General features: G+C 51.0%; 9 protein-coding genes across 9 annotated transcripts; 4 read left to right on the top strand and 5 right to left on the bottom strand.

Annotated features, from left to right (window-relative positions):
- Positions 1-268: 268 nt before the first annotated feature.
- On the bottom strand, positions 269-1,372 carry PG997_002877 (FAD binding domain-containing protein; the record flags this gene model as incomplete). The annotated part of the gene is made up of 4 exons (XM_066807192.1): positions 269-460; positions 491-718; positions 739-1,087; positions 1,152-1,372. The coding sequence occupies 4 exons, from the start codon at positions 1,370-1,372 to the stop codon at positions 269-271; spliced, it is 990 nt and encodes a 329-aa protein (XP_066670810.1).
- Positions 1,373-2,032: 660 nt separating this feature from the next.
- Positions 2,033-3,178, top strand: PG997_002876 (uncharacterized protein; the record flags this gene model as incomplete). The annotated part of the gene is made up of 1 exon (XM_066807191.1): positions 2,033-3,178. One exon carries the CDS (start codon positions 2,033-2,035, stop codon positions 3,176-3,178), a length of 1,146 nt encoding a protein of 381 aa, XP_066670809.1.
- Positions 3,179-4,063: 885 nt separating this feature from the next.
- PG997_002875 (uncharacterized protein) lies at positions 4,064-5,554 on the bottom strand (the record flags this gene model as incomplete). The annotated part of the gene is made up of 1 exon (XM_066807190.1): positions 4,064-5,554. The coding sequence occupies one exon, from the start codon at positions 5,552-5,554 to the stop codon at positions 4,064-4,066; it is 1,491 nt and encodes a 496-aa protein (XP_066670808.1).
- Positions 5,555-6,740: 1,186 nt separating this feature from the next.
- Positions 6,741-7,374, top strand: PG997_002874 (uncharacterized protein; the record flags this gene model as incomplete). Its single annotated transcript, XM_066807189.1, has 2 exons — positions 6,741-6,955; positions 7,047-7,374. The coding sequence occupies 2 exons, from the start codon at positions 6,741-6,743 to the stop codon at positions 7,372-7,374; spliced, it is 543 nt and encodes a 180-aa protein (XP_066670807.1).
- Positions 7,375-9,083: 1,709 nt separating this feature from the next.
- Positions 9,084-9,732, bottom strand: PG997_002873 (uncharacterized protein; the record flags this gene model as incomplete). Its single annotated transcript, XM_066807188.1, has 2 exons — positions 9,084-9,457; positions 9,516-9,732. The coding sequence occupies 2 exons, from the start codon at positions 9,730-9,732 to the stop codon at positions 9,084-9,086; spliced, it is 591 nt and encodes a 196-aa protein (XP_066670806.1).
- Positions 9,733-11,258: 1,526 nt separating this feature from the next.
- PG997_002872 (P-loop containing nucleoside triphosphate hydrolase protein) lies at positions 11,259-12,668 on the top strand (the record flags this gene model as incomplete). Its single annotated transcript, XM_066807187.1, has 5 exons — positions 11,259-11,332; positions 11,415-11,448; positions 11,498-11,691; positions 11,750-12,401; positions 12,459-12,668. 5 exons carry the CDS (start codon positions 11,259-11,261, stop codon positions 12,666-12,668), a joined length of 1,164 nt encoding a protein of 387 aa, XP_066670805.1.
- A 331-nt stretch (positions 12,669-12,999) lies between these two features.
- Positions 13,000-13,698, bottom strand: PG997_002871 (uncharacterized protein; the record flags this gene model as incomplete). Its single annotated transcript, XM_066807186.1, has 1 exon — positions 13,000-13,698. The coding sequence occupies one exon, from the start codon at positions 13,696-13,698 to the stop codon at positions 13,000-13,002; it is 699 nt and encodes a 232-aa protein (XP_066670804.1).
- A 1,208-nt stretch (positions 13,699-14,906) lies between these two features.
- On the bottom strand, positions 14,907-15,860 carry PG997_002870 (Phosphomutase-like protein 3; the record flags this gene model as incomplete). Its single annotated transcript, XM_066807185.1, has 2 exons — positions 14,907-15,511; positions 15,587-15,860. The coding sequence occupies 2 exons, from the start codon at positions 15,858-15,860 to the stop codon at positions 14,907-14,909; spliced, it is 879 nt and encodes a 292-aa protein (XP_066670803.1).
- Positions 15,861-16,644: 784 nt separating this feature from the next.
- Positions 16,645-18,161, top strand: PG997_002869 (uncharacterized protein; the record flags this gene model as incomplete). Its single annotated transcript, XM_066807184.1, has 3 exons — positions 16,645-17,268; positions 17,362-17,384; positions 17,447-18,161. 3 exons carry the CDS (start codon positions 16,645-16,647, stop codon positions 18,159-18,161), a joined length of 1,362 nt encoding a protein of 453 aa, XP_066670802.1.
- Positions 18,162-18,540: the final 379 nt, after the last annotated feature.

Here is an 18,540-nt window from a genome sequence, read left to right as displayed (position 1 = left end):
TATTCACTAAAGATAAAGGAACGATTAGGAGACGAGCTAACTATTGGCAGAACAGGGAAACGAAGCAAGATGAAGAGGGTGTGCGAGGGCAGAGGACCAGAAGCAGCAAAAGCTGAGTGAATTCAACTATCTACTGTAAGCGTTATGGAAGAAGGAACTCGAAAGTATTACACGTCGGGACAGATACACTTTAAATAGAGTAAGTGCAGAGAGCACCTTCATTCCCCACCCCTACTCTAACATTGAGAAAACACGAAAGAGCTTCCCACTATAACTGGCCAGAGCCCCGAAAATTTGGGGTTACTGGCGCGGAGGTGTTGTCGTTGAAGGCCGCGCCGCCCAGGGTGAAGTGCGTGACGGGCGTCACCTTGCCGACGCAGACCTCTTCTTCTCGGGTGGCCTCGCCCGCCGGGATCCGCCAGTGGCCGAAGTTGACGCGGCCAAAGCTGCCGTCCCGGCCCTGGGCCACGGCCTCGGCTTACTCGTCGACGGCGGCGATGGCGGCGGGGTTCAGGTCGCCCACCTTCTTCTTCTGCATAAGCCCTTTCCACACGTAGAAGCCCAGGTGGCCCGCCGTGGCCTCGCAGGCGCCGGGGTCCATGAGCAGCGTGACGTCCCACTGTCGGCTGCTGTCGGAGCTGTCCCTGCTGTGCGGCATGTTCATGATGGCCTCGCTGACCTTCTCGCGCGTGTCGAGCTCGTTGACGAACCGCTTGTCCTCATCCGACAGCAGGATGCCGCCCGCAGCGCCTCGGCCGCCAGGAACTTGTACCGGGTGGCGGGGTCCTTGGGGTCCACGAAGCCGGTGGGGTGCACCTGCACGCTGGTCATGTCCACGAGCTCGACGCCCACCGCCTCCAGGAGGCTGTGGGAGCCCGGCCGGTCGTCGTTGGTGGACGGCAGCGCCGCGAGGTCGGGCCTGTACTTGGCCAGCAGCCCCGTCGCGTCGCCCGCGAATCCGCCGGCCGCGAACACGATGGCGCCGTCAAGGTCGTGCGTCTGCCGGTCCTGCACGTACCACACGCCCGTGATGGCATCGTCGCGAACGGAGAGCGACACTACCTCGGCCGAGCTGCTCAGCCGGAAGCTCGGGTTAGCGTTCAGCTTCTGCTAGAGGGCGGTGACGATGGCGGCGCCCGGCGGGAGCTTGCCGGCCCGGCGGTGCGTAGGCGCCGTTGATGCCCAACGAGGCCTTGATGCTGTTACCGCCGGGCTTCGGGGCGCAGTCCAGCATGTGCACGCGCGCGCCCGCCTGCAGGGCCTCGTACGCCACCGATAGGCCGGCCAGGTCGGACCCGACGACGATGACGGGCCGCGGGGACAACATGGTCGATGGGTCGTGGGCGGTTTCCGAGTCTTCCAGGTTCACCATTGATAACTCTCCCAAAACGTCGGGGCTCTTTACGCGGTCTGTGTAGGCGCGTCTTCTGTCAGCAAATTGCTTTTCGGGTTCGCGTTTCCCTGCGGAAGGCGCGATGCGGGCGCACGGTGCTCTGCCCATCAGGGGACCCCGCAGCCTCTGTTTTTAGGGGGCACTACCCCACCAAATCCACTGGGGTTCCAAGGTGGGGGTGGGCAACATCAAGGCTGATTTCTATGCTGAACTCGAGGCCTCGCTGCTCAGAATAGATTCTTGCCTTCTATGGCCACGAGTCCGTGGGCTTCGAGAAGAGTTCTTTGGAGTCCAGTGAGCATTTCATTGGATCATCGAGCCTTCCTAGTTTCGCTGGCTTTTCTAATTACGGTCTTGGACCAATGCCAATCTGGCGATGTGGATGGGGGGGGGGCTGTGCGAGACCGGGTGCGCAGCGGATAGGAGACTGTCGGCTATGCGATAGACATCTCTGTCGAATCCATCGGCAAAAGCCATGGCACGACTGTCCAACTCCAGAGGTGCGTGGCACGACCGTGATAGGCGGCGTTGCAGATGCTAACTAGCTTAGGACGACTGGGAGTCATACTCGGCAAGCTACACAGCTGCTGAAGCTCGCTGCATTGAGAGGCTGCGCCATCGAGTAGATCCCTCCGCGATATGCTCCCGGGCATCGATGCTCAGGGGAGGTGTCCCTTGCACCATCGACCTATCCCACAAGAGCCTGTCGACCATGATGGGGGCCAGAACTGTCATGCCAACATCAAGTTCCAAGATGGCGTCGAGTGGCTCGCTCGTTTTCGCCTTCAGAGGAACTCGTCACCGCCTCTTGAGGTCCGTGATTATATCCTCAGAAGCGAAGCAGCCACAATGTTCTACCTCCAGAAGCAGACCCGCCTTCCAACGCCTAAAATCTTCGACTGGGCGTGCGAAGCCGATCCTGAAAACCGTGTTCGCGCCGGCTACATCTTGATGGAGAAAATAGATGCAACGCCTTTAGATTGGCAAGCGGCGACTGATGAGCAAAGAGAGACAATTATGCAGCAGCTGGCTGATATATTCATTGAGATTGAGAAGCATCCATTCGCCAGTATGGGCTCGCTTGCTATTTCTAATGGGAGTATAGTTGATATCCAAGGTCTCGCGCTCCCATCAGTGTTCCGGCCAGGAACAGGCCCGCTTGGCCCTTTCACTTCCTCGCTGGAGTGGTCGAGAGCCCTTATTGAATCGTACCTCGGTATGATGGCTGACGGCGAGATCGACGCCAATCTCCGAACAGAGGTCTATTTGTATCACCGTTTCCGCCGGGAAGCAGTCGGTCGTCTTTGGGAGGACGCCTTACCAGGGCACCAATTCTTCCTCAAGCATCCAGACGACAAGGGCGATCATATCCTAATCAACGACCGCTACCAGATTGTAGCACTCATAGACTGGGAATGGACTCACACAGTTTCTGCGGCAGAAGCCTTCAGTTCTCCTTGCATGATGTGGCCTGTTGGAAACTTTTATGAAGGTCTGAATGACCTGGCTCCCGAGGAGCGGCGACTGGCCGCTATTCTGCGGGAAAAGGGTCGGGAGGACCTGGCTTCTCATGTCGTTAATGGCCGGAAGTTCCAGAGATTCTTCTTCGCTATTGGACCAGAGAGTTCCTTCTTGACCCCGAAGGAAGTTGCCGATCTCTTCGTGGGACTCCAGCTGGCCTTGGACTGGGAGAATGTGGGTCGGGAACACTGGAAGCAAAGAGCGCTCGAGACGTGGGACAAAGATGAGCTGCTGCTTAAAATAACAGATCTTGGCGGTGAATAGCATACGCAGAATCAAGGTTTGAAATATGCCAGAGGCGACAGCGACACGATATTTTTGTTGCTGGCTAGGACTAATAGGGAGGGACGTTAATCGGAATATTGTAGCTTCAGGTTTCCCGGAAGCTTCCCACCCCTGCCGAAAACACTCGACCTCTTAATAACTCACTGTTAAGTGCTCGAGATATCATGTAGTTCCGGCCTCACATTTGAGTCAAGTTTTCTGGAATACATAGATGCGTCGGGTAGGATGTCCGCCCCATTGCCTACTGCACACCCCCTGGGCCGGCGAAACTTCTACCGAGGTGATTGACGCTCTGTGCGGCATTCCCGTCCTCTCGGAGAAACCAATACGTCACAGACTAGTCTTTAGTTTCTACACATTCTCATTAAGAAAAAGGGATAGTCAAAGATGCTACGCGGCGGCCGGATGGACATTGATCTCACGGTGCATAACGAAGACATGGAGATTCTGTGCACGTCGCGAAAAGTCATTCTAGTTCTTGAGGCGGGCAGAAAGTTCAAAGATCACAAGAGGCAGCTCGCAGACCAAGTTGTAGTATTCTGCTACGGCGAAGGAAGGTGGCGAACGTTGAATAAGCTTTAGCGCAAGTTAACTGTGTCCTTTATTTACATGTAGTCTGGTATCATTGTCACGAGCTCTATCATCTTTCGAAAAGCGTCGGCGAACTAGAGACATGTGGCTTGGGCCTGTGTAGTTCTGGGGAAGGGAAGCAAATTCCGAGTATCTGGGCAGCACGCTAAACAGACGAAACCAACCCCTCTTTTCAATGCTAGAAGGAACCTCGAACTATGGTTAGGTAAGTACATGGTATTTGAAAACTGTACAACGAACTTTTCTACTGCAGCTACATGGCCATTTGTATGGTTAAATGAGCGTAACAGAGCGCATATCAGAAGAGACCCCAGAGAAAACCCCATCTTCTTCCACTGAAAACACCCCGAGTCTGCGGTAATAGCCATCTTCAGTCTTTTCAAGCATCAGCCCTTCCTCGTAGGTCAAGCACATAGCATACAGCGCCATTGAACTTCCTTGATCTTCGACATCGAACAGGCCAATGGCAACAATGCTGCCTGAGAAATGGTCACCCGTGGACTGCTTGGCATCACTGACTGCCTCTAGAAGCACTGCATGCTCCTTGATTCTTGCCGCTGAATAGTTCCACCGGTGTTTTCTTCCATAACTTGCGGTTGGTATGCTAGAGCGCCGCACTTCCAGAATGAAACCCGTGATGTTCAGTCTGCATTGTGGGAAGGGATACACAATCACGTCGGGATCCCATGTATCTGGTGACCATGTTCCACCGTCGTTGTGTAGCGGGCGGCAGCGGAGATTTGCTTCGTTGCTGAAGACCTTTTCATAATGTTTGCCTGTGGCTTGAATGATTGGGCCTTCCAGAGCCAGCCACGACCAAGAAGGTGCTCTTTCAATTGCCTGGCCCTGAAGTTGTTTCACCCCTAGGGGCCTTCTCAGAGGTTGCCGCGAGTTCGGCCCTAGGTATAGCCTGCGACTTCTCCAGAGAAGGCCGCGAAGCAAATCACACTCCCATATTCCAGCAAGATATCTGCTATCTTGCAAGGCTTCTTGGAATCTCTTGGCCACTCCACAAAGAGTTGCAAAATTGTCCGTTGGGTCGTAGACTTCTGTAAGTGAATATTGCATCGTGAGCTCATACCATCGTTTCAGAACGTCCATGGGTTCAACCTTGCGATCGGCCGAGGGGCGGATAGAAAGGTCACGAAGCCAGTTGCCTGGAACGTGAGTGACATATGACCCGTCCTCGTAGATATTCGAGTGCCTGCATTTGAAGCTCAACTGCTGCTCGCCAAATGTGACTTTTCGCCTTGATAGGTTCGATTCCTGAAAGCACCATGCTCGCTTTTCTACTGGCCCAGTGGCCTTTGTAAGCTGGAGGCCGATATAGCAAGTGGAATCCTCCGATGTTGAAGATCCAGGACTTCTATATCGAATAGAACAGGGAGGAACGCTCGGACTAGGAACATTTTGAATAAACCCCAAGCGACTGTCGTCACTTCTTCCAGCGATGAGAGTGAGGTCTGCATTCCCGTAGACGTCGGCTATCTGTCTGGACTGCGCAGCCCAGTCATCGTCGTCGTCTTGGATGATGCCAAAAGCATCTATCCAAACGTATCGGTAGCCTAGCATACGAGCAATTTGGAGTGCTTCTCGATGCGAACGAGTCATCTCGCTTTCGACTATACCTTCACGCTGCAATGTTTCCAGTGTTCTTTTCCGAAGTTGCAAGTTGTGTCTAACTTCCAAGCCCCACGAATAGGACAAGGCCATATAAGTAGCTTGTCGCCCTTGAGTGACTAGTAGCTTCGGTGTCGAGCACATATTTGGCTCGCCCAAATCGATAACTCGTGTTGGCATTGAAGTTGGCTTCGCGCGGCAACATAAATGGGTCTGCCGACATGCTCTGAGCCATGGTTCGCAGATCTCTATCATGTTTTGGAGGTCAACTGGCGTGCTTGTAGAGTTCCTTTCCGAGATAAATCGTGCTGCGGGAGTATCTGAGTTGAACCTAGTCAGACCCACAGGAACTTCTGGTTGTAATGGATGATAGGATAACCCACCTCGTTTAGCGAAGATACGAACGGTCCCATATACTCTCGTATTGTTGCTCTCCAGACCAGAGGAAACATGTATGTGATTTCCGAGGCCTTGTTTGGGAGAATTCGGTACGCATGGACTATTCGAATTATATAGGTATGGCGTCAAATACACGGCAGTATCTGGAGGTGTGCCCAAAAGGTAGTCATCAATAGCTGTTTTGTTGCAACTGCTTCTGAGGCATTCCCAGAAAAGCGAACAAAGATCGCAGTGTGATGAGCTTGCGCATTCTCTCAAATCAGAGAGGGTCTTGTGGTGCATGTAATTAACCTGGTTTAGCACCTCGATGGACAAGCTGTCACATAATTGGCACCGCATTTTGGGGATGGAAATGGAAGGGGATGCGCAAACGATGGCAACGAGCTTCAGATTGAAAGGCAAAATCCTAAAAGTGCCTATCGTTAATGAGAAAGGAATGGCGGTAGGGTTTTGATACGGACCTGTACGGACCTGGCGTCCTCCCCCTATTGACCCCTCGATCTGGTTTAGCGTCCTTTTGACCCCCAAAAGGGGTTAGACCGTCATCGAGACCGTCCACGAAACCACGTCGCGGGTAGCCCGCTCATCGTCTATGCGCTCTGTAATACGCCGTTACTAATACCGTCGTCTTCGCTTCCTTCCGTCGGTACCGTCGGTATCATTAACGATAGGCTTTTGTGCGAGGAAGGAGCCTCCAGTAGGTAGCTTGGAACGTATGGTAACTTTTGAAATGCCTGGAGACCCCTCAGTCGGGCGTAGTAAGGCGGCCAAAGGTGGCCTGGCTGCGGCCTCCCTACCGACCCCCCTCCCCTCAATCCCCCGGTGCAGTGTGGTTTTCTACACCTTGGAAGGTAGTATTAAATGGTGGGCGTAAAGCTCGGTTGTATTTTGTGCATCAGAACCTATTGTTTCTTCGAATTCATCAGCCCATATGTGCGATACACACACTACTTGCGCACGAGTTCGCAACGAGCAAGGTGCCATTTCAATGCCTCTCCCTGCCGACGGAAAAGTAGTATCCGCAGGCCCTTCAATGGAGGCCTGGGAATCCTACCGCCCACTGATAACCAAGCTATACTTGGACGATAATCGTGAGTTGAGTGAGGTTAGGAGGATCATGCAAGAGGATCATGACTTCAGAGCTTCGTGAGTATTCGATTCTGTTCTATTTCTTTCATCTCTGGTAAAACTGCATTTTGTATCTGATATAACTGCCCAGATCGCTAATTAAGCATAGGCCCGGCATGTACAAGAAGCGACTGCGTTCATGGAAGGTTTCTAAAGCTCTTAAGGCTGAAGAAAAGACGCGACTGCTCCTTCATCTTGCCCAGAATGATTTGTCTCCTATTTCAGATGTCCGAATTGACGCTACCGTTCGAAGAAAGCTTGTGCGACATTTCAGTACGTTGCTCAGGGACTCGGCAAGCGCAGCACAAGCAGAAGACACAGATGATGTTGAAAGCCTTCCTCGCGCAACCATGTATATTGGCGGAGCAGAAGAACAGTCAGGACGTGACACTGACTTCCATCAAACTGGACAATTACACCAATTTCTCCCCCTCTGATGGACTTGAGCACAGAGACGCGCAGTGTTATGAACCTGATGCACAATCTAGCCTCGTTCTACTGTTCCCCTCAGGCCGATGCCACTTGGATCGGGAGTCGAAGCCAATTCTGGACGTTCATTGACCATGGGATATACTTTTTCAAGACGGGATTCAATCACAGAGCATGGCCTGCCATAAATAGCGCATGCGAAATGGCCCCCACTGAGATTCGCAGCAGCTATTCCTCGTTTCTGTTGACGTTACTCACCGTACTCTCCCCCGAGAACACAAGAATCTGCACCGATTTGCGCAGGAGCCTTCTGTGCTACCTCTTCGAGATTGCGAAACACGTCCATGGACTCAACCACCCAATTGCTATTGTCACTCGGGAATTGCAGTTTACAAGCTCTCATACCGGGCTTACCGAGAGATTACTCAGCTTGGTCCTAGACCAACTGCATAGGACGATCAGCCCAACGCACGACATGCTATTCACCACAACCACCTCCCCTCACAGCGTTTCTGCGACGAGATAAACAATATCCACAGGCCTTGACATCTGCAAAAAGGGACTCGATTGGGCTTCCAAGCGATTCGGCAGGGGTTCGCTCAATGCACGTTGTGCTGCGCGGGAGCTAGAACATGTCTACATGGATCTTGGGCTGTGGGATGAAGCTTTGGGTGTGTGCTTGGACTTAGTGGGGAATCCGGAGGGGTTCATTTTGCCAATGTCTTACACTAAGAAGGACTCCTGTGCTATTGCAACGATGGAAGACATTGCCAAGATTTATGAGCATCTTGGCCTGGTCAACTATAGCTTATCCTGGCTCCAGGAAGCTGCAAAGGGGGCTTTGGACATCTATGGCTCTGGAATGGAGACGGTGCATATCAGGGACAAGATCAATGTCTTGCTATGCAAGCTTGGTCAAACTGACGATTGAGGGGGCTCAAATTTCCGAAGGCCCTTAGATCTTTCCGTATACGATGTGGAGATGATTTTCTAGCTAAGGCCCGACGGCTCGGGCCACTGCCGCTTCACTGGGACCGGTTTCTGCTTAATTGACGAGCTTATATTAACCTTTCAGTACCGTACTGCTATTCTTTTGCAAACTTAATTACCGCTAATTGCCTGCTTAAATGACCATACATTAATAGCAATATGTCGAGTGAACGGTGGGTATAGTTCACTAGATACGACGATCCTTCGTGTTGGTGGTGATGGTCGGTGGGCTCAGCTCAAACAGACGACGGAGGGAGCGCGCAAGCTTATATACGAGCCTGTGAATCACCGGGAAGGAGAGCACGTTTTACAGTCCGGCTGCTATTAAAGTCTAGCCGCCACTAATATTTCCTCGATCTATAGGTGTAAGTCCGGCTATTTAGTTATTCTTAAGAGTTTCGAGCCATTGGGTATAATAGTTTATTTATGAATTGTCAGCAGGCAGGATCGGAGCACGATCTGGTTTCTGTATTGGATGGGTTGGACATTCTACCATAGAAATAGTACTGCATGGTGTCTGTGCGGCAACCCCTCCGACCACCGGTGCAAACGGCCATTCTATCCGTTGACATGAATGCGTTATTTCGAGGCTATTGTTTTGTGAGTTTTTCGGTTTTGCTAGAGTTGACTCGGCATAGATACGAAGTGTGAGCATTAATAGATACGACGATCCTCTATAACGTTAAATCTAATAAACAAATCAATATCCATCCCTTCATGGTCTCCCTTAATCATCGTCCTCACCATCCTCGGCATCATATCTTGTGTCTCGAGTGTCAGTCCAGTACTCTGTATCGCGATCATCTTCGTCATCGGTTCTCGCGTACCTATCACCATCCCTGTTGTCGTCGATGTCGCCGTCGCTGTCGCCGTCACTGTCGCCGCCACTGTCGCCGCCACTGTCGCCGTCACTGTTGCCATCGCCGTCGCCGTCAATATCGTTATCGCTGTCGGTGTCGCCATTGCCGTCATCTTCATCATCACTGTTCCTCCACTCTGGTGCAGTATCTCTATCGTCCTCGTCGTCATACCGTGTGTCACAAGTACTTCTAGTCCAAGGTGCAGTATCTTGGTCGTCATCGTCATTGTCGTCCGAATCATCTTAGTGGGCTTACGATTAGTCACGACATGCAAAGGAAGATTCTTGCTAGGAACGTACCGCTCTTGGCACCTTCGCTCTTGGCACCTTCATCGCCACTATCACTTCCTCTACCGTTGTCTTCTTCGTCGCCAGAATTGTTGTCATCTTCGTCGCCAGAATTGTTGTTATCCGAGTCTTCAGAGTGATTGCCAGCGCAGGTATCACAGACTGGGTCACCACATGTTGAACAAGCTCTTGTACCTCTGGATAAGGTTATCCACGTGTAGTCGTCCATAATAGCGTCAGGAGTGACGATTCGGGATCAATGTAGTGTCGAAGCAAAGCAAACAGCACTTCGGGGCTCAAGCAATAAGATGGATAGGTTCGGCACGGCATCTGTATGTTAATGTTTTGAAGGGCAGTATGCTTAACTAGGTAATTATATGTGAAATGATCGGTCGACTTTTTGCCAGATTCCACGCTGACGCCACTGGAATCATGGTGGGAAAAGGAGCAAAATACGTTTAACATACGCAGCATGTTGCAACGGAACCAACCCGAAATGTACCAGCTGAAAGCATGCAGGGAACTTGCAGGCCTTAGTGGCAAAGGTAACTTGCATCGAGCATAACTGAAGCATAACCACAGTTGAAAATGCATTTACTATTAACTGCATTAAGGAGACGGATACGCGCAATGAGATGCACAACGGAATAGCAGAACTAGGTCTACCTAAGACAGCCCACATGACAGAGATAAGTTCGAGTGGTGGAAAATGGCGTGGCGAAAGTAACTTGCATGAAACAGGTTTTTTTTTCGCATCCTTGGGTGACACGGCTAACGGTCAACAGTGGCGTGACTAAAGTGATTTGCCTTGTCAGCAGGGTAGGTAGTACTTTGGGCCCAGGCTGGAACGCCATCAATAACACAATTCACCCAGGTAGGGCAGTTCGGGGTTCTGAACTAGTATCACATAGGCTAAATAGAGGGTTTCAGGGCTGTGCCTACATGTTATGGAGAGAACAGTTGCCAAAAGTCCAGCTAGCTGATGAAAGGCCGTGGCGTCTCATGGGGGCACAGTCACTTATGCTCTCGCAGATTTCCTTGATCTGCCGTGCCAGTGGGCTCAATGAGATCTGCCGAACAAGAGACTGGTTAGGCGAAAGTCTTCCACCTGCTTAATACCTGCTCGCTTCCCTGTAGAAATGTGCTTTGTGTATTGCGAAGGCTGGAATTTTCATCCAGGTAGCCAACAGCCACTGCGGTCAGCCTACATAACGCCAGTTTAGGGTTGTGTGAATACTGACCTATGTGAAAGCAGGTAGAAGACGCTAGAAGTAAAAGGAAGAAATATTTCGTTAGATAGCCATGCACAATGACAAAGGTAACTTGCATCACTAGTGTTATGCAGCTTCCCAGACAGTCATACAGGGGCAGTTCATCACACAGCCATACACTGACCGGTTCGAATCCCAATCACCTGCATGACCAATAGACGCGCGCTACGAAATGATTCAGGGACAGGGATCATGTTGAGCTGTATAACACTGATGACGCAAGTAACTTTTGTCAAGAGGACTCGAATTGGGCAGTGCATGGTTGTGAGATATAATAGAACACAGAACCCAAAACTGATAAGGTACACACACCCGCGTTCGCTCCGTGAGGAATCAATTAGGTCCAGCCTTTTGGTGAGATTGGACTGAACGTTTGCTGCCTTGGTCACCTTTAATAGACAACTCAGTCACGAACCTCAGAACTTTCGGCATTCCGCCATTGCCAACCTTCCACGAAAGGCAACTTTTCATCCCCGTTACAAGGATGCGTCCCGATCTCTTTCAGGACGGTGGCCAGAAGCATACATCTGACCATGATGCCTCGCAACCGCTTATTGCGTACGTTTAAACACGAAGCTTACCCTTTTGCCGGTGAAATCCGTCTAAAGCTTTAGAAACTAACTACCTTTGAGGATCATAGTGTGATGGGCACCACTGGTTCGGGGAAGAGCAGCGTGAGTAACATCCGTACAATTTGTTACGCGTGTGAACTAACTGATCAAGTTCATCAATCATATCACAAGCGATAACGCTGCGAAGGTCGGCGATAGCCTCGAGGCTTGCACTAGGCACGCGCATATGATCAACTTTCAACTAGATGGCATGCAGGGGAGCATCATTGACACACCCGGATTCGATGACACGAATCTCTCCGAATATCAAATCCTGGAAGAAGTCTCGCTGATCTTGCAAACCCTGTGAGTTCTCATATCTTAATTATTTGTTACACATTGGCCGTATTTAACATGATGTCAGTTACCACGGCGGCAAGAAGTTGAGTGGACTGATATATCTCATTGACATCACTTCAGCCCGATGGAAAGGGAGTGACGCATCGAACTTGACACTGTTCTCCAAGATTTGTGGAGAGGATAGCTACAAGAACATCATCTTCGTCACTACTAAGTGGGATTTGATTGATGATGAAAAGGCAGTTAAAAACGAGGCCCAGTTCAAGGAGAAGTATCTCTCGTTCCATATTCAATTGGGTGCCAGGCTCATGCGCCACAGAAACACCAGTGAGACGGCATTGCGGGTTGTCTCAAGCATTCTGGGTCAGAGCGAAACTGTGCTAAAGATCCAGAAAGAGCTGGTAGATGGCCGCATGGGACTCAAAGACACAGTTGCTGGGCTCCATCTTGCCACAAGTCTACAGCAGTCAGTTGAGAGTTCTAGCAAACGACTTGCGAAGTTTCGGAACGAATGGAGAGCAGCATCCAGCCCGATCGTACGCGAGGCACTTGAAGCTGCCATGGCGACAGAGGAGACGAAGCTCAGAAACAGCAAGATTGATCAGGAAAAGCTTGAGAGCGCGAACCAGGCTACAAAGTTCTTTGAGCTCGCCAATACCATGGATCAGGCGGCGAAATTCACAGGCATGTCACGTTCCGATCTCATCAGCATACTGGTAAGTGTAACGTCATTTCAAGAAGACATCCCCGTGCTGCTAATAAGTATTTCACAGGTCACCAAGGGTCTAGCTTTCTTCTTGCAATCTGCTTATGGCATGGTGAGCAAACGGACGGATAGCAACACGGAAATAGAACTCTTGAAGCAAGAGCTGAGGAACGTGAAAGAGGGCATGGAAGCGAAAAATGGCTCTGTCTACACATCCTGGTCTGACGTTGCCAAAATTCTAGGTGATGTGGCGTCTGCGTACAATCGGATTAGATAAGTTTAACCCTTGTTCAGAGGTAGCCATCCCCGTCCGGTTTGCAGAAAGGTCTCTATTTCACTTTGCTTTGTCGTTTGTCATTTCTCGGTCTTTATACGCTGGAGGGGCTGGAGTGGTGGTGATTACACTGCTCTCTTAATAAAAAGACCATATAACACGAATGGCTGCTTTGTGAAGCGTCTGATGTTGAGCCCCAGCCCCAGAGCGATATAAGAAATGACTAGACATATCCCCAGAGTTGCACGAATCCTGGGCTGTGTGAGACTTCTCCGAAGTGATTGACGCTCTGTGCGGCATTCCCGTCCTCTCGGAGAAACCAACCCATCCCAAATTAGCCTTCATTTTCACACGTTATCGTTGAACAAAAGGGATAGCCACCATTCACCGCTGGAATTGGTATCTTCTCACGGTTTCGCAGGAACTGAGATCCTTCTTCATCCCCGGTCCATGAAGTCTGTCCATCCCCGAGCATGGCCCATAGGTCCTTCGGAGACAGTCCCATACATAACTTTGGGTATAGCTCCGAGAGCAGTGCGTCCCCTAACACTCGGAAAAAGCCAGGATACCCGTCGGCTGTCTCGTCCGCGGCATCCACCGCAACCAGGTACGGCGAGGACATTGCCGCTTCCGAAAATGGCGAGGCGACGTCCGCGGAGCCCAGGACGGACGCGACGACGCCCTCATCGACAAGCAGAAACAGCTCCAAATCCAGTCCAGCCGCGACGCCGCCCATGCCTCGGGGGATATGGAAATGCTTCCTAGCTTCGGCGCTGCTGGCGCCCTGCAGTCTCGGATCTTCGATCATCTTGAATTCCAGCGCGTCTTTAATGCGTTGCAGACCGTGTCCCGTCTCCTCGTCGAGCTGAGCATCACACAACGCATCCAATTTCTCCTGGAAAGCCTGCCATCGCTCCTCGGAAGCGTAGTCAGTACGAACGATGACGAAGCCCCACGCGGGGTAGCCTCTCCGCTGAAGTGTCTGGATGAGAGGTGACGGAGGCTGAGAAGTATTGCTGCTGCTGCTTAACATCGGCGCGCGCGTGGTGGCCGGCGTAGATATCACCTGAGACGTCGCTTGCGCATTCCGAGATTCCATACACTTCGTGAGCTCCTGTAAATGATCGAAAAGTGAGTATAGCACGGCTAATTAAAGTAGATGAAAAAAAAGTAGCTAGGGGTGCTAACCTGCTGTGAAAGCTGCGACAAGATGTCAAATGTGGGGAGACGGCTTGCTCGACGGACCATCCGGCGGGGATGTACGATGGAGGCTCTGTAGCTTGCTTGCCGGTTTTGCGGGCCTGTCGAGCGGTATCCGCGCACCTACCAGCCGCCTACAGCCTCTTCTCCTGTTCGAGAAGCCGGGGTCAGAGCGGGAAAAGCCTACATACACTGCCTGGCATAAGTGAGCACATACCTCTTCTGACAACTTGCCAACAAGAGTCATGTCAAGACCTTTTACCTGCTCGACGGTCCAGCCGGGGGTACATATGATGGTGGCGTGCCTGGTCTCGCCGTGAGCGATGATAGGGCCCGGTTAAGCTTCTGCAGCGTCGTATACTCTGGAGAGAAGGCATGTCTTCGAACAGCCTGCTTCAGCGCCGCTCTTTCCTGGAGTCATGGCCAGCAGAGAGACACAGGGTGAGAGGGCGTTAGTAAAGGCACTGGTCAGGCGCGCCCATTTACCCACTTGCTCTGGCACATGTCTGAACTCATCGGGGGTTATGGTGTTGAGGCGTTGGCTGCTCCAGCCTGGAGGAAAGTCGATGGTCGCCATTGCTAGGTTGGGAGCGGCTGTTCCGCCGCCCGGGATGAATTGTCAATGTTGGCCGAATGTGGCTTACAGGGCCAGAGAGTGCCTTAAGGTGCGCAGGCAATCTGGAAAATATCAACCTATAATCGACGCGGACCAACATTCCAGACCACAGAACAGGCCCATGAAAACCAAGGCATGCAGTGCTGGGGAAATTTAGGAAGTATGTACATACATGTACCTACATATGTAAGGAGGTAGTTATGCCGCAACTTAGAACTGAGGGCGGTGTTCTGGGCAGTTTAGGGGTGCGAAGCTAGCGCCATTTCCTTTAGTGCTAGGCTATGGCCGGTGCAGTTACCACCTGCACCTGCATCTCCAGCTGCTGCTGCTGCTGCTGATGTAATAGCGCTCCAGCCTCGCTTTCACAACTATACGCCTTAACGTCCCAGTTCTATCGTCGATGTACTTGATATCAAGATTAATAATCATATAGAGCTAACTCGACTCCTTTCTCCTTTTATAATCATTGCATAGCCTCCAGCCTCCCCAACATAGAATTCTTTAGATTTCCGCTCCTCCTCTGGTACATCCCATCCGTCAATTTCCCGCTGGATGGTCTGTATGACAAGACAGTGAGTCATGAGCAGAACAACAGGATCTCTTTTGCGATTCTCGAACAGAAAGGCTAGAGACTCGTAGACACGTCGCCAGACTTCGTGGTACGGCTCTTCGTTCGTGGGGTCGCAGTATGTTGCACCGAATCGATCGGTGTCATCCACGTTTCGACAGTCGAATTGAGGGAATTGTTCTTTGATCCAACTCTTGCTGTGCCGTTTGTTCTTCCCATCGCCAGTGACTTTCTCCCTTAATCCCTCTAGTACAAGGGTTTCTGAAGAATCAAATATTGGCGCGAGGCCCCATTGTGTTGTTTGAAGTGCACGTGTCAGCGGGGATGTCACGACCACATCTGGAGGAGGAAGACCAAGTTGAGTAATTGCTCTTTCAAAGCCAGTCTGCAGTGTAGAACATTGTTTTTTGCCCAACTCAGACACTTCGGGATCTATTTCATTCGGATTCGACGGAACTTGTTCTGTGTGAGAGAAGTGCATAATTAGAATCTTTTCCACTTTTGCTTCCTATCCGTTGTGGGCCTTGTCGTACATACTTTTGTGTGCTCTACGCATGACATAAACAATCTTATACTGACTGTCTTGATTCGATATCGCATTAAGTTCCTTGACGTGTTGATAGAGCTTCTTCCAGTCTGGAGTCGCTTCTGATGGATAAATCAGATACATATTGTCGTCCCATGGAAGAGTATAATCAGGTTCATTCCCGGCGATGAGACGGAGGTTGCGTTGGAAATAGGGACGTTGAAGGGTGACACAGTCGGCTCGGGTGAAAGCCCAATCACCCAAAGGATGATAGTGGTCAGACATGACTCTATCGCATGGAGGATGTTAAAAGAAGGAATTGAACGTCGAGGCGAGATGGGTTATGTGATCGGAATGCTCGGCCGGCGCGGCAGGCTGTGGAATGGTATAACGCCGTCACCTGCGCGCTGAACAAGGCGTGCACTAAAGCGCCGCATCTACAACCAATCCACCCCGCATTAAAGCCTCGATTTGCCGAAGAAGCGCGGCAGTGCCAACGGTGGCTGAGGCTGAGCCGTTCACCGAAAAGTCAGGCAGACATAGGCGAAAAGGAACATGACCGATGAGATGACAAGTCTCAAATGATCAGGGATTAGTAGGGAATTGATCATTACCATAATTGGTAGTGCGGGCGAACCAAAGACGTTTCCGACTCTGGGCTCGTCCGCCCCATGAGTCCAAAACAGCCTACCCCAGCCACCTCCGTACAGCACGTTTCCAACAGGACGCCAACACGAGAGGCAAACGGGACGTAATCAATTCTTCCAGTGAGATAAAATACACTTCATCTCATCAAATTTTCCACTAAAGGTGTATATATATATATATCGTGTTGCTTACGCCCCTAAAACAATGGATACTCTCGTTGGACTTCATGTTTTGTCCATGTGTATAAGGCAGTTGCCAAAATCAGGCTTAGCTGTGTGTTTCGAGTCACCACCTCATTCCATTGGGCATCACCCAAGGAGACCTCAAATTCGACGTATCTCTCTTGTTCTCAACAGCTCGGAATCAACATCTCATGTGTATTCTACTACGATAAGTTCCTTCAATAAGTCAATAGCTGCCTATGGCTGACCCGCTGAGTATCCTTGGGGATGTTTCTGCAGGCCTGGAACTTGTTGCAGTGGCTGCCAAGGCTTTACTCGCTACTGCCAGACTCATAAAAGATTTCAAAGAGACGCCAAAGAAGTTGGCGTCTTTACTGAGTGATTTGGACGCCTCTACAACTCGACTCAATTTCAGCTTTGATGAGACCTCTATATGTTCTCAGTATCTTGCTAGTCCTCAGCTGGGCGGCATATCCCAATGCATCGTGGCATTGTACACAGTCCTACAAGACATCCGATCTTTACTGGAGCCGCTGGGTAAGAAGCGCCAAGCTACACCTGGGCCCATTCGACACCTGTGGAACAACGTTGTCGCCTTGAAAATAGAAAGCGAATTGCCAGCCAAGCTTGACAGGCTTAACCGTCTCAACCTAGAAGTCATACGGGAGCTAGGAACGCTCAGTCTGGAATCCCAGAGAGTGACAAACGAACTGATACTGTCGAATAACGAAAGTACCCAAAAACAATTTGCTTCCATGGAGACCCATATGGGTCTTATGCAGTTGGATTTCAAAAGGCTTGCCCTGGCGGTCAAGCAGACCACCCAAAACAACGTCGTGTTTCCCACTTCATGTTCAATGAAGGTACAAGGGAAGAGACCGATGAACTGGAAGGGCCCGGTCAACACAGCTTTGATACCCATAAGAGAATAGACAGCGTCTCTAAACCGACTCTAGGCTTGGAGGATTGCCCAGGTGATGTAGGGGTATCTCGAGAACGAAGGGAGCAGATCCTTTGTTATCTTTCCAAATTCAATCATAGGGAATCGACACAACCCTGTGTCCTATCACCTGCAGACCCTTCCACTGCAAATCTCGACCATATTCTCTTCAGCATCCGGACTTTCTACACGCGAGGTAATTTCGACTCGACCTCTACCGTTATACGGTCAAAGTTCTGGGAAGATACCTATCTTGGGATTTACTGGGTGAAAGTGGCCGCACACTCACAACGGGGATCAAGCGAAAGCTGTAGTCGAGGACTTCGGCTCCTTAAGAAATCGACGACTGGGGCTATTGATGTCCTAGCGCATGGCACTTCCACTATGCTTCTCGAGCTTCTGAGCACGTTGGCTCCTGTCAATACAGCGGCATCACCTTACGTCCACGATGGGTTGATGGCTTATCTACACGAATTGGCGCAAGAACAACTACCGAAATCGCACCCCATAACACTGGTTCTAAGAAGGCTAAGGATGGAATCCCCTGGAAATGATGTGACGCTCCGGGCGTTAAGTTTTATCTTCGAGCGGCTTCGGGCCATCCTTGGGCCACTTCATGAGCTAACTCTACTCGGTGCTCATCGATTATGCGAAACACTCCGACGGAATGGTGACTACAACGAAGCATTAAAGGTCGCTACGGGCGTGATTGGTGCCATTCGCGGCACACTGGGCCTGGATCTTTGCAAGAATGTCACCTGCTACTCCAGGTTGAGCACGTTTACATGGACCAGTGTGACTGGGTCTCAGCACTGAGCATATGTTTTGAGGTTGTTGGTCGGCAACTCGACACTGTTAGCCCCGACCCTTCATATCACGATAAATGCGCGGTGTTAGCCATGGAAGATATATCCAAGTCATGTGAGTTCGCCGGAAACATGGAACAAGCCATTGCCTGGCTTAAGCAAGCAATTATCAGTGGGAGCACTGTGTGGGAGCAGGCGGAGGCAGTGGACCACATCCGGGACAAGTTGAAGGAGCTGTTGGAGTAAGAACACAGAAAAGACGAGTTCGCTTACTGGGCTGAGCCCTGATAACCACATTTAGGAAATCTGCATATCTCCTGGTGTTCCTGTACTGCCATTGGATTTCCCGTTAAACAAACCCGTGACGATCGATTTGCCCCCTCCTCACA

The sequence above is a fragment of the Apiospora hydei genome (genome assembly GCF_038363865.1).
Source record: "Apiospora hydei strain CBS 114990 chromosome Unknown utg000004l_segment0_segment0, whole genome shotgun sequence".
NCBI lineage: Eukaryota > Fungi > Ascomycota > Sordariomycetes > Amphisphaeriales > Apiosporaceae > Apiospora > Apiospora hydei.
The sequence above is the reverse complement of the archived record's forward strand: the minus strand, read 5'-3'. Positions and strand labels throughout refer to the sequence as shown.